The 13,762-nt window shown below is 43.2% G+C and overlaps 1 protein-coding gene across 2 annotated transcripts in view; it reads right to left on the bottom strand.

The window, feature by feature from the left end:
- The window catches only part of LOC126100625 (DNA-directed RNA polymerase III subunit RPC2), a 178,484-nt gene that overhangs the window by 149,581 nt on the left and 15,141 nt on the right, over positions 1-13,762 (bottom strand). For both annotated transcript variants that reach the window (XM_049911251.1, XM_049911252.1), the window contains exon 2: positions 4,103-4,257. In XM_049911251.1, the coding sequence (XP_049767208.1) occupies positions 4,103-4,257 (155 nt within the window). The remainder of the gene's footprint in view (positions 1-4,102; positions 4,258-13,762) is intronic.

Genomic DNA, 13,762 nt, shown 5'->3' with positions numbered 1-13,762 from the left:
TAGTTCATCCCTATGAAATCCCCAAACCACCTTCCCTACCCTCTGGCTCCTACCCTTGTAACCGCCCCCGGTGTAAAACATGTCCCATGCACCCTCCCACCAGCACCTACTCCAGTCCTGTAACCCGGAAGGTGTACACGATCAAAGGCAGAGCCACGTGTGAAAGCATCCACGTGATCTACCAACTGACCTGCCTACACTGTGATGCATTCTATGTGGGAATGACCAGCAACAAACTGTCCATTCGCATGAATGGACACAGGCAGACAGTGTTTGTTGGTAATGAGGATCACCCTGTGGTTAAACATGCCTTGGTGCACGACCAGCACATCTTGGCGCAGTGTTACACCATCCGGGTTATCTGGATACTTTCTACTAACACCAACCTATCCGAACTCCGGAGATGGGAACTTGCTCTTCAATATATCCTCTCTTCCCGTTATCCACCAGGCCTCAATCTCCGCTAATTTCAAGTTGCCGCCACTCATACCTCACCTGTCATTCAACAACATCTTTGCCTCTGCACTTCTGCCTCCACTGACATCTCTGCCCAAACTCTTTGTCTTTAAATATGTCTGCTTGTGTCTGTATATGTGTGGATGGATATGTGTGTGTGTGCGAGTGTATACCCGTCCTTTTTTCCCCCTAAGGTAAGTCTTTCCGCTCCCGGGACTGGAATGACTCCTTACCCTCTCGCTTAAAACCCACATCCTTTCGTCTTTCCCTTTCCTTCCCTCTTTCCTGATGAGGCAACAGTTTGTTGCGAAAGCTTGAATTTTGTGTGTATGTTTGTGTGCCTGTCGACCTGCCAGCACTTTCATTTGGTAAGTCACATCATCTTTGTTTTTAAGTATATTTTTCCTTCGTGGAATGTTTCCTTCTATTTTATATATATATATATATATATATATATATATATATATATATATATATATATATATATAGGGCCCAAGCTCTTTGCCTTTACAAATGTCTGCTTGTGTCTGTGTATGTGCAGATGGCTATGTGTGGTGTGATGTGTGTGTGTGCGCGCGAGTGTATACCTGTCCTTTTTTCCCCCTGAGGTAAGTCTTTCCGCTCCCGGGATTGGAATGACTCCTTACCCTCTCCATTAAAACCCACATCCTTTTGTCTTTTCCTCTCCTTCCCTCTTTCCTGACGAAGCAACCGTTTGTTGCGAAAGCTTGAATTTTGTGTGCATGTTTGTGTTTGTTTGTGTGTCTATCGACCTGCCAGCGCTTTTATTTGGTAAGTCTCAAAATCTTTGTTTTTGTGACTTACCAAACGAAAGCGCTGGCACATCGATAGACACACAAACACACACAAACATACAAACAAAATTGATGCCACTTCCTTATACACAAATATCCTGCACGTCCAGGGCCTCGCTGCGATGGAGCACTTCCTTTCACACTGATCACCTGCCACCCTACCTAAAACCTCTTTCCTCATTACCTTAGCCAGCTTCATCCTGACCCACAACTTTTTCACTTTTGAAGGCCAGACATACCAACAATTAAAGGGAACAGCCATGGGTACCAGGATGGCCCCCTCGTACGCCAACCTATTCATGGGTCGCTTAGAGGAAGCCTTCTTGGTTACCCAGGCCTGCTAACCCAAAGTTTGGTACAGATTTATTGATGACATCTTCATGATCTGGACTCACAGTGAAGAAGAACTCCAGAATTTCCTCTCCCACCTCAACTCCTTTGGTTCCATCAGATTCACCTGGTCCTACTCCAAATCCCATGCCACTTTCCTGCATGTTGACCTCCACCTGTCCAATGGGCAGCTTCACACGTCCGTCCACATCAAACCCACCAACAAGCAACAGTACCTCCATTATGACAGCTGCAACCCATTCCACATCAAACGGTCCCTTCCCTACAGCCTAGGTCTTCGTGGCAAATGAATCTGCTCCAGTCCGGAATCCCTGAACCATTACACCAACAACCTGACAACAGCTTTCGCATCCCGCAACTACCCTCCCGACCTGGTACAGAAGCAAATAACCAGAGCCACTTCCTCATCCTCTCAAACCCAGAACCTCCCACAGAAGAACCACAAAAGTGCCCCACTTGTGACAGGATACTTTCCGGGACTGGATCAGACTCTGAATGTGGCTCTCCAGCAGGGATACGACTTCCTCAAATCCTGCCCTGAAATGAGATCCATCCTTCATGAAATCCTCCACCAAGAGTGTGTCTTTCCGCCGTCCACCTAACCTTCGTAACCTCTTACTTCATCCCTATGAAATCCCCAAACCACCTTCCCTACCCTCTGGCTCCTACCCTTGTAACCGCCCCCGTGTAAAACCTGTCCCATGCACCCTCCCACCACCACCTACTCCAGTCCTGTAACCCGGAAGGTGTACACGATCAAAGGCAGAGCCACGTGTGAAAGCACCCACGTGATTTACCAACTGACCTGCCTACACTGTGACGCATTCTATGTGGGAATGACCAGCAACAAACTGTCCATTCGCATGAATGGACACAGGCAGACAGTGTTTGTTGGTAATGAGGATCACCCTGTGGCTAAACATGCCTTGGTGCACGGCCAGCACATCTTGGCACAGTGTTACACCATCCAGGTTATCTGGATACTTCCCACTAACACCAACCTATCCGAACTCCGGAGATGGGAACTTGCTCTTCAATATATCCTCTCTTCCCGTTATCCACCAGGCCTCAATCTCCGCTAATTTCAAGTTGCCGCCACTCATACCTCACCTGTCATTCAACAACATCCTTGCCTCTGCACTTCCGCCTCGACTGACATCTCTGCCCAAACTCTTTGCCTCTGTATATGTCTGCTTGTGTCTGTATATGTTTGGATGGATATGTTTGTGTGTGCGCGAGTGTATACCCGTCCTTTTTTCCCCCTAAGGTAAGTCTTTCCGCTCCCTTAAAACCCAAATCCTTTCGTCTTTCCCTCTCCTTCCCTCTTTTCTGACGAAGCAACTGTTGGATGCGAAAGCTAGAATTTTGTGTGTATGTTTGTGTGTCTATCGACGTGCCAGCGCTTTCGTTTGGTAAGTTATATATATATAGGTTTCCATTTTTTTAGCTTTGCAAGTAAGTACATGATTGATTCTGTAAGGGACCTTCATTGTATATAAAAACTCAATTCTATTTTCATGTTACATTGTCTGTACAGTGATTGAGTTTTACTACAGGTGGCCATGTGCATATCACTACTGACAGAGTACAGCACAATGATTACATCCCAATATATGTTTTATTACAATATTGTAAAATATAGTTATTTTGGTCATATATAGATAGTTTTTAAACAACAGAATAACTATGTATTACATATTTTAATTCTAAGTGCAATTTTGCTTTTGATGTCAATCTGTTGCTAATGTAGCTATTTTCAAATTACTTTTAGGGTTTGATGATGAGAAAGTGTATCAACAAACCCCACTGCCAATAAAATAACGAAATTGTAATAATCACAAGAGGGACATAGTGTAAAAAATAAAATTGTTACTTCAGATTCCTGTAGTTTTATTAAGCAACATTCCTCATTTTCCATCATCATCATCATCATCATCATCATCATCATCATCATCATGTTGTTACCTCTGATACATGAACATGATACTATGCGTCAAAGAACTGAAAACACATAGTAAATATTTTGCTTTCTGAGAAAAATAGAATACTTTCATAAAAGATAATGCATCTTGGCTTAGTAAACAGTACTGGGACTACAATTAGTAATACTGAATAGCTATTTACATGATAGTATCTTATGACCCTTACAGCCTGACTACACAAACTTGTGTGTGTGTGTGTGTGTGTGTGTGTGTTCTCCTAAAGTATTTTTCCTCGTAATGTACATATATCTGTATAGAATAATAGTTTTCATATTCATCAGTTTACATAAATTAGCATTAGTCATAATTTGTTGCTAGTACACTTCGTAGAAATAGCCTGCTGAGGCTGCTTCTGTTTATTAATGAATAACTTTACCCATTCCACATTTCTATAGGCTCTCCTTCATGATGGGATTCAAAGAACACAATGTGTGACTGAATGAACAGAAATGTTAGATCAACAATGACATGGACATTTATAAAAAAATATTTACTCACTTTACATAAAACAAGGGGTCCGCATCACTCAATACTTTCTCATTTGCTTCAACAATCTTTTTTATCCCCACATTGATGAAGTAATTAAATGAGTCTATGTGCTCCTTCACAAGTCCTTTGACTTGTAGAAATGCTGGTACTAGTTTCCATTTTTCCTGTGGGAAGGAATACATATTATTGCAATAACAGAAAGTTCTGTGTTCAATACCAGTACATTTTACAGTAAAAAAAGTACATACTGCAATGACAGAAAGTCATGTATTGGATATAAACTGTGATTGAGTGGATAGATCATTATTCACTCATAAGAAAATGTGCTGTGTGTTGGATAAAAACAGAAATGACTGCATAAGCTTGAGTCTACAGTATTCTTTGAAGCAGGACAACTGAGTACATAACAACAGTCAGAAGGTAAGAAGATTAGGAGAGAAGAAAACAAGAGTCTCCGATATGGGCAGGATGGCACTACCTGTCTATGTATCCTATGGTCCTAAAAGTCATGCGACTCTCCTATTCCTGGTCTCCATCTTGTCTCTCTGTCTCGTAGTTTCCTGCTACTACTTCCACATGTCCCTCTTTTTCTCCTATCTTTGTTCCCTGTCTCCTATTGTCAGTTTCAGACCTTTTCATTTTTCTCTGCCTTCACCTTTTTATTTCAAATTACAGCTTCTTTCATTCATTTATTAATCTTCCTTACGTAGCTCCCTCACACCTTTGGTTCCTTATCTCTCCCCTTCCCACTATTCTTTTATAGTTCCTTGTATCTTCTTATTTTTTTAGCTTTATTTGTGTGAAACTGCTGTGACTATCATTTGCCTCCAGCATATGTTTTCCTTTCCTTCAAGTCTTGCATCCCTTTTTATCCCTTTTTTTTTCTCTATCTTCCCTTTCTCACTCTTCCCATACTGTTATTATCCAACACTGCTTAGAATATTATTCACATCAGCCACACTGCAACAAGTTTTAAAAGCCCCTTTCTGTGAAGGAAATGAGTTTCACTGCCTAAGCAGTCATATCTCCTTTAATATCTGCTTTATACACACCTCTCCATCACTCAGAAGATCTGGTATCCATAATTAGCTATGTTTAAGTAAGTAGCAACTTAGTAGGAGGTGTGAGAAAAAAATCTTACTTTACTCACCAACAGAAATTTAGTTCAAAGCAATACTTTTGGAAACCGTAGTGATTTAGCATCATTTCTAATAACATCCAACATTGTCATTGGCTGCTAGATCAATATATGACATTTTTATGCAGCTATGTGAAGTTAGGAAAAATCGGATCACAGGCCCATGAGTAGTTTACCATGGCAAATAAGGTGAAATGTGTTTTTGACAAATGTGATAATTAAATGAGGCAATAAAAAAGCAGGAGGTGATGTTTGACACGAAAGAAAACTTGCAAAATTTACAAGAAGTAAAGCTGTGAGGATGGAGTGTGAGTCGTGCTTAGGTAGCTCAGATGGTACAGCACTTGCCCGCGAAAGGCAAAGGTCCCGAGTTCGAGTCTCGGTCCGGCACACAGTTTTAATCTGTCAGGAAGTTTCATATCAGCACACACCCCGCTGCAGAGTGAAAATCTCATCATGGTCAAATTATGTTGAATGGTTGTAACAACATTTACTGGCACATGGGATAAACGACAAAAACTGAAGCTGAGCTTTTTTTGTTAGCAACAGTCGGTCCACAGATGTATTGTTTAGTCCAACAATTGAATCCGGAGCAGCCCCCTCGAGATCTCTCATTTACTCACATTAAAGGCTGCCTTTCTGAGTAGTTTTCCACACAAATACACGTCACCTCCAGCTGCCAGACTTTCTTTTCCTGTTGAAAGTCTCCAGGTCAGACTTATAGCGAATGGATTACGACACTCCAGGGTCTCTCCCGCAACTGTAAATTCTGGTGTGCCAACGTTGCCTACAAGCAGTCTTATGCCTCTTCGTTGATTTGCGATATGGTGGTGTTTCATGCACCAGATGAGGGTCTTCGGGCTGATATTTTGAAGTTACAGGACCCGTTCTTCAACACCTGTCTGCCGATCATTCATGTGTTTCAACAGTCTCACTGCCTACAACCACTGCATCTTGATCCAGCTGTTTTCGTGGCTCACCAGTTGCCTAGTGCCGAGCAAGAGCCTTGTCAATCCATTGGTCCACTCCGTGAAAGGAAGTCTTTCACCCAGCTTCCATCCTGTTTGAACTTTTTCCGGACTTACCAACAGTTGGAGTACCCCCACCGGCGAGCAAGATGTACGGCTTGCAGCCGAGTGGGCCATCTCACCATGGTGTCTCAAGCTTTGCAGAAACATCGTGTAGATGCCATGCTTCCTGCGGACGCACAGGCTTGTCACGAATCGTCACTTCAGGACCTGCAAGCCTCGCATTCCATTGACGGCCAAGTATACTCCATCATTTCGCAGTCGGGTACCCATTTTCTCCTTACCTTGGAAGTTGCGCATGTTCTGTTGGTCCTCCAAATTGACATGGCATCATCCGCTGCTACTGTGGATGGTGCCACATACCAACGTTTGGGCTCGCTGGCTTTATCCCCGTACACTAGTGCCTTGCACAGTTTCAAATTGTTCAAATGGCCCTAAGCCCTATGGGACTTCGACATCTGAGGTCATCATCCCCTAGACTTAGAACTATTTAAACCTAACTAAGCTAAGGACATCACACACATCCATGCCCGAGGCAGGATTCGAACCTGCGACTGTAGCAGCTGTGTGGTTCCGGGCTGAAGCACCTAGAACCGCTCTACCACAGTGGCCAGCTGCACAGTTTCAGTAATTACTCTATATCAGTCAATGGTGTTTTTTCCACGCAAATCTCTTACAACGGTCATTCCTTCACCATTCAGTTTTTGGTGGTCAGATCCCCCAACGCTACTAGCCTTCTGGGTATTGACATTTTTAGTTGTCTGGGCTTATCAGAGCAGGATGCGGTACAGGCAGTGTCCTTTCCCTCACTGGATGCCCTCCGCACCCCATTGCTCAGAAAATACGTAACGTTGTTCTCATCATCCACAACAGGGGTGAAGGGTTTCACCACACAATTCAGCTTCTTCCCTCTGCTGTTCCTCGTTTTTTTAGTGCCTGCCTGGTTCCCTTTGTTCTCTGAGACAGGCTCCAGGTGGAACTTCACCACTTACAAGACAAAAGCATCCTTTCACCTGTCGCACACAGTCGCTGCATGACACCTATCATGATAGTCGAGACGCCGAATAGTGCTTTGCGCATCTGTGGCAATTTTAAGGTCACGGTCAATTCTCAGTCCATCATAGATGCCTATCCAGTCCCATCGATGGATGACATACTCACACATCTTATAGGCTCAACCGTATCTGCCAAAATAGATCTGCACTATGCTTATGGCAGCTGCCATTAAATGAGGGATCACAGCAGATCCTAATCATCAATACCCCATGTGGCCTTTTCTGGTACAACCGCCTCCTGTTTGGCATTGCCAGTGCCACCACCATTTTCCAACATTGTGTGGAATGCTTCACATGTCAGGTGCCCGGGGCGGCCAATTATCTGGACCATGTCACCATTGGTGGTTTGTCCGCGGTGGACGTTGTGGACAAGCTGGATCAGCTGTTTCAGGTTTTTTCTGATGCTAACTTGCAATGCCAGGAAGAAAAGTGTGGCTTTTTTGCACGAGAGGACAGCTATCTCAGGTTGACGATTGATGCCTGTGGTCTACACGTGTCTAAGGAGTATGTTGAGGTGATTCAAAACCTGCCTCCTCCCACCAATGTGGAGCAACTGCAATCCATCCTCAATCAAATCAAGTATTATCGCCACCGAGATTTCAACGCCCCTGACCGGGTTATTGCACAAGAGTACGCGTTGGGTTTGGGACAGGACGTGTGAGCAGGCTTTCACACGTCTCTAGTCAGCTCTCCCCCTTCCTCCTTGTTTGGCTAACGATCCTTCCTTGCCTCTCATTGTCACTGCCGTTGCCTCGGACTATGGCCTGGGTGCGGTCCTCTCGCAAGAGATCGATGGTGTTGAGAGGCTGCTGCCTTTCACATCCAAACCAAATATAGTCAAATTGTAAAGGAAGTTTTGGCACTGGTTTTCGCCCTGACAAAATTCTAAGATTTCACATATAGTCATCATTTCACACTGCAGGCTGATCACAAACTTTCTTTGTTTCACCGGGTGCTGCAGTGCCCACCCGGACGGTGCGCTGCCTCCAGTGCTGGGCGCTCTTCCTGGCAATGTTCGACTTTGATATTGTCTACCACACCTCTGAACGGCATGCCAATGCCAGATTTTCTGTCCCAGCTGCCTGCCAGAGCGGACCGTGAGTCTGACGCCTCCCCTTGGTTTGTTTCCATGTGGAACCGGACGTGGATGCAGCTCTGAATGCGCTTCCATTGGATGCCAATGCGGTCCGGCAGGTCACCACTCAGGATCGGACACTGCAAGATCTCCACCGCCAAATCGCTGCGGGTTGGCTGACCAGCCATCATAGCATCCACAATGCAGACTCCAGCATTTTTGGGATCATCAGCACAACCTCTTTTTCCACAGTGACGTTATCCTTTTGCTTAGTGATTCCAATGTTCCCCAGGTGGCCATACCACAGGGGCCGCGCCGCCGTGTCCGCAACCTACTCCACGCAGGCCATGGGGGCATAGTCCTCACCAAAGAGTTGCCCCCCCATCCCCCCCCCCCCCCCCCCCCCGCCCCGACACCTTTATGGGTGCGGTTTGGACAAAGACATTGCCTCCCTTGTGTCAGCCTGCATCATGTTCCAAACATGTCAGGCAGTACCCCTGTGCCAATATTTTTCATGGCCATATGCAGCTGCTCCATGTGAACATCTCCATTTGGATTTCGCAGGGCCGTTTCATGGTTCCCAGTGGCTCATACTGATCAACTGCAGGTTGGAATTCCCTTATGTCTCCCGCATGATGAACACCACTTCTGCTGAGACTATCAAAATTCTCCAGTGCCTCTTTGCTGTCGAGGGTCTCCCCAAAACGATTGTTATGGATATTGGTCCACAATTTAAATTGACCAAGTTTAAGCAATTCTGTACTGCCAAAGGAATTTCCCTCATCTGTACTGCCCCGTTTCACCCTGTGGCAAACGGCTGGGCAGAACATTTTGTGTGGACATTCATGACCCAGCTGGATAAGCTGCTGAGATATCACCCACTGGAGGAGGTCGTGCTTCATTTTTGCGCTACATACTGTGCACCCCCCATGCCGGTAAAAGCCCAATGGAGATACTTCATGGTCGACCATTCCGCTCTCCCTTATCTGCCCTGGTTTCCGAGGCTTCTCACCCTCCTCCCCACATGCCACTGCACTCCTTTAGTATCGTGCAGGAGGTCTGGGCAAGGACCACCTCTCATCCACAGGCGCGCAGCGTGCCTGTGGTCATCACCTATCTCTACAGTCAGGCGACAGCATCTCTCTGGTGGGCCGGCAGTTACACTGCCCGCTGGCACCTCAACCAGCTCTGTCCCTGTCTGGTGGACGCCGCCGCCCTGGGGGAGCTGCCAGTGCCTACCACCAACCACCCTGTGGCACTGTGGCAGAATCTCCACTTCAGCCTCTGCCTCAGCCACTGTCTACACCACCATCTGCCCATGCTGTGTCGCCACCACCTGCCCCTGCCGGCCACAAACCCATGGATGTCGACCAGGACACGCCTACACCTATGGCTGTTTGTGGTGCTGTGCATTTTTCTCCCAGGGGGAGAAATGTCCTAGCAGCCCCTTATTTAGAGGGACCGAACAACTGAGATGCAAGATGGGTTGCCGACCCTATTTAAGAAGTGTGGAGAGAAACATCACCAGAGGTCAGAAACAGTAACACTTACCAAATAAACATGGAACTACTTCGCCAAACAACATGTGACAGTGTTCCACCAGCTGGAACTCATATGACTCGTGTAGCACTCCGCCGACCTGGCTTTATAAGCACACCTAGACCATCAGACTGGCAGCATTTACCAACCACTAGGAACAGCTCCAGCCAGTACTTACACTGGCCCTAGCATTTTATTCACTCGCCGTAGCATTGTAGTAGCACGTTATATTTTGCAGAGTAGATTTTCGTCAGTATTTTCTTCCACTGTCTTGTTTCTTTATCCGGTTTGCTACCACAAGAGTTGTGGGTTTTTTTCTGTTTGTTCCTGCATTTAACACTTAGTGTATGCCAAGAAGGCATTTTTCTTTACTTATAATAAAGTGTGTTCAAAGTGACTGTTCGTTCTTTCCTGCCAACACAGGACATGACAATTACAGTGTATACAAGAAATAACTGCATACAAATTATAAGTCCAACAGTAAAAATTTTAATGAAAAACAAAGCAATTTTGTGACTATAGACTTTCTAGGGTAGAGTGCTGGTGAAACGTTCTTGGGTTCCCACTCAGGCTGCAATATTTGAATATCATGATATTTTAATAAAACAACAAATAGCCACCCAATAGAAATAAAAGAACCAGACAAGTGAGAGTAGGATATATGCTCGAAGGGTTCCGTTCAGACTTCATTACTGAGTAAGGTGACACTGTGGTTAGCACACTGGACTCGCATTCGGGACAAAGATGGTTCAAACCAGTGTCTGGGCATCCTGATTTAAGTTTCCTGTGACTTCCTTAAATCGCTTCAGGAAAATGCCAGGATGGTTCCCTTGGAAGGTGTAACGGAACATATTAAAGGCTTTACTTTACCGAAGTATGCGATACCCTCCAAATTCAACCAGTTTAATGAGTATTTATGATTATAGAAAAGTTATTGTGTATGTTAACAATGATTGCATAACATGTCTGCATAAACAGTCAACCCATTAAATTATACTGAATAACTGACCCACACAAAAGTTTATATCACTTGATCACTGATACAGCAAATGTCATCATGTAAAAACACTAAGTTCATCTTAAATAATTAATATGAAGTACGAAAAATAGTGGCCAACTTAGGTATTTTGGATCTCCTTAAATAAAAATCACCCAGTGAAACCTATTTGTTCACTAGGAGCATTTTCACTCAGTATTCACGTAAGCAATCCTATTTTAGACGAAAACCAATGTAATTCTTAATAATTCATGTTATTTACTTATTTATGCAAATTAGAGAAGTCAATTGACAAACTTCTAAAAAACGGCCTTTTTGTAACAGAGAATTATTCTGTCAAGTCAACAAATCTGTCTGTCATTTTAATAACATGTTAAATTATGTCACTCGATGCAAATTAATAACTTTTCTGCACAAATTATGATAACAGATGTACATGTGACTTGTAAACTATATCTCTTTTTAGTAGTTCTTTGACAATGTTATAAATACAAGCAGCAAGAACGGTCGGGAGGCAGTCGGAATGTCACTTTGGTAAAGTGTGTTTGTGTGTTATTGTTTGAGGTGGATAAACAATGCAAAGAACATGTAACGGAAGTACTACTTTGTGTTGAGTCATGGTCTTTGGTGGACAGTGGAATTAAGATGGCCACCAGAGTAATAAATATTTGAAGTTTACATATTTGTTGGTTTCGCTCGTTCTTTATCATCAAAAGCACATAAAAAACACGGGACCTCATGTTTTTAACCCTAGACAACCAGATGTAGAGCCAGCATCAGCATCGAGAGACAGCAGCGATCCAGCAAGTAGCAGCGATTACTACAACACAATGCATTTTAATGGCGCCAACCTAACATCAAGTGCTAACAAGCTCCGTAAATGCGAGTGAAATAGTGCGATTATAGCAATTAGCAATATCTACGACTAGGCGACCATTACAAAAGTGGGGGCTCGTCCGGGATCTTTAAGTGCATCGATGATAATAGTGCAGCGATAAATTTCGTAAGTGCTTAGCATTCCGAAAAAGTTTATTTGTGCAGTGTGTCAGCAGTGAAAATATGTCAAACGGAAAAAATGTGTGTATGTGCGACTACGAAAAACAATCATCACAGCGCTCGGAAGATTAACGTCTGGATTATGTCAATGGAATTCATCAATCAAGACTTCAGCTTCGATAAAACCGATAGAAGTGAAGAAAGCCAACAGGAACACCGATCACGACATGATAGCATAGCTACATAAAGCAAGGTATTTTGTTGTTGTTGTCATTTAAAATAATTAATAGTTAACATGTCTCTACCTGAGAGTGATGAGATCGTAGGAAATGTAAAAATTGAACCAGGGGATGGTGAACAATTAAACTTAACAGAGTGGCTAGCAGGGTTTGCAACTCAAATAAGCTCGCAACTTAAACAATCCAGTGAACAAGTACGTTTGTATTTTAAACAATCAAGTGAACAAGTAAGTTTGAAACTTAAAGAAAACACAGATAGACTGGATAAGTTAAGTTTGGATTTTGATCTATTAAGTACTCATCTCAATGAGAAGTGTGAGGAAATTAAAACTACCCTCAGTAAGGACACTAGAGAACAGTTGATACACTTCAGAAAAGAATTTCAAGTTAAAGTTGAAAGTTTAAATGAAAACATACAAGCTAACACAGACAGCATTGCTGTCGTCTATAACAGAGTAGATACTGAAGCTAAAAGATTAGATCAGAGAATAGACAAAACATCAGAAAACCTTAAACAAGAATACAACCTGTATACCACTAATGTAGATACAAAAGCAGAAAATATACACACTAAATATACACAATTGGAGGACGCATTGATGTCCAAACAAACGATTTACAATCAAAATACAATGTATGGGCACATCCAAGTGAAATGCTTTCCTGGTGAAAATCTGCACCCTATTGACTTTATTCACCAATGTAAGGATATGTTTGTTGTAGGAATGTCAGATAACATAAAAATTAAGTTAGTAAAACGGTTTCTAGAAGGGGAGGCCCTATCCTGGGCAAATGAGAATAATGATTCTTGGAATACTTTTGAAGAGTTTGAAGCTAAGTTTATTTGCAAATTTTGGTCACAATCCATACAATCCAGATTAAAGTCAGAATTTCTAAATGGACCAGTGTATAGAGGGAAAGTAGGGGGAATGCAAAAATTTTACAGAGATCAATTGAAAAAACTTGCTCACTTGAATAACTCTTTTGATATTATGACACAAATTGATGTTTTAAAAAGAAGGTTACCAGAGAGACTGCAGTGGGAATTTGGTCCATGGACCAGACGATTCAATGGAAGAGTTCCTGAAATTTGTAGATAGATTAGATAGGGCCTTGGAAAGAGAAAATAACCAAAGTTTTGGCTCTGACAACAACCAGTATGGGGGGTGGAACAGGAATGTAAATAGAGATTATTATGGGAGGAGAGACTTTGAAAATTCTGGAAATAATGCTCCAAATAGGGGAGATAGGAGATATGAAAATGATTTCAGAAACAATACACAGGAGAGAGGATGGAGGAGAGATAACAGGAATGATAGAAATAGGTATTGGGGAAGAGAACAAGATAGAAGGGAGTTTGTTGAAACTAGTGAACAAAACGACAACTACAAACGGACAGACCGAGGGAACCAGCCGGGAAACGGTGGACAGTCCCACTAGATGTCCGTAGTTTTGGGGCTAGACAATATTATGACAGGACAACACATAACCGAAACTGGAGAAGGAGAAGATACAATGTAAAGAGTAAGTACCATGAAAATACTGATGTTGTTAGAATGAATAAATTAGAATTTAATAAAAGGTTTTGGGATACTATGAGTA

This window comes from Schistocerca cancellata, chromosome 9 (assembly GCF_023864275.1).
Source record: "Schistocerca cancellata isolate TAMUIC-IGC-003103 chromosome 9, iqSchCanc2.1, whole genome shotgun sequence".
Taxonomy (NCBI): Eukaryota; Metazoa; Arthropoda; class Insecta; order Orthoptera; family Acrididae; genus Schistocerca; species Schistocerca cancellata.
This window is presented reverse-complemented; position numbering and strand designations above follow the sequence as displayed.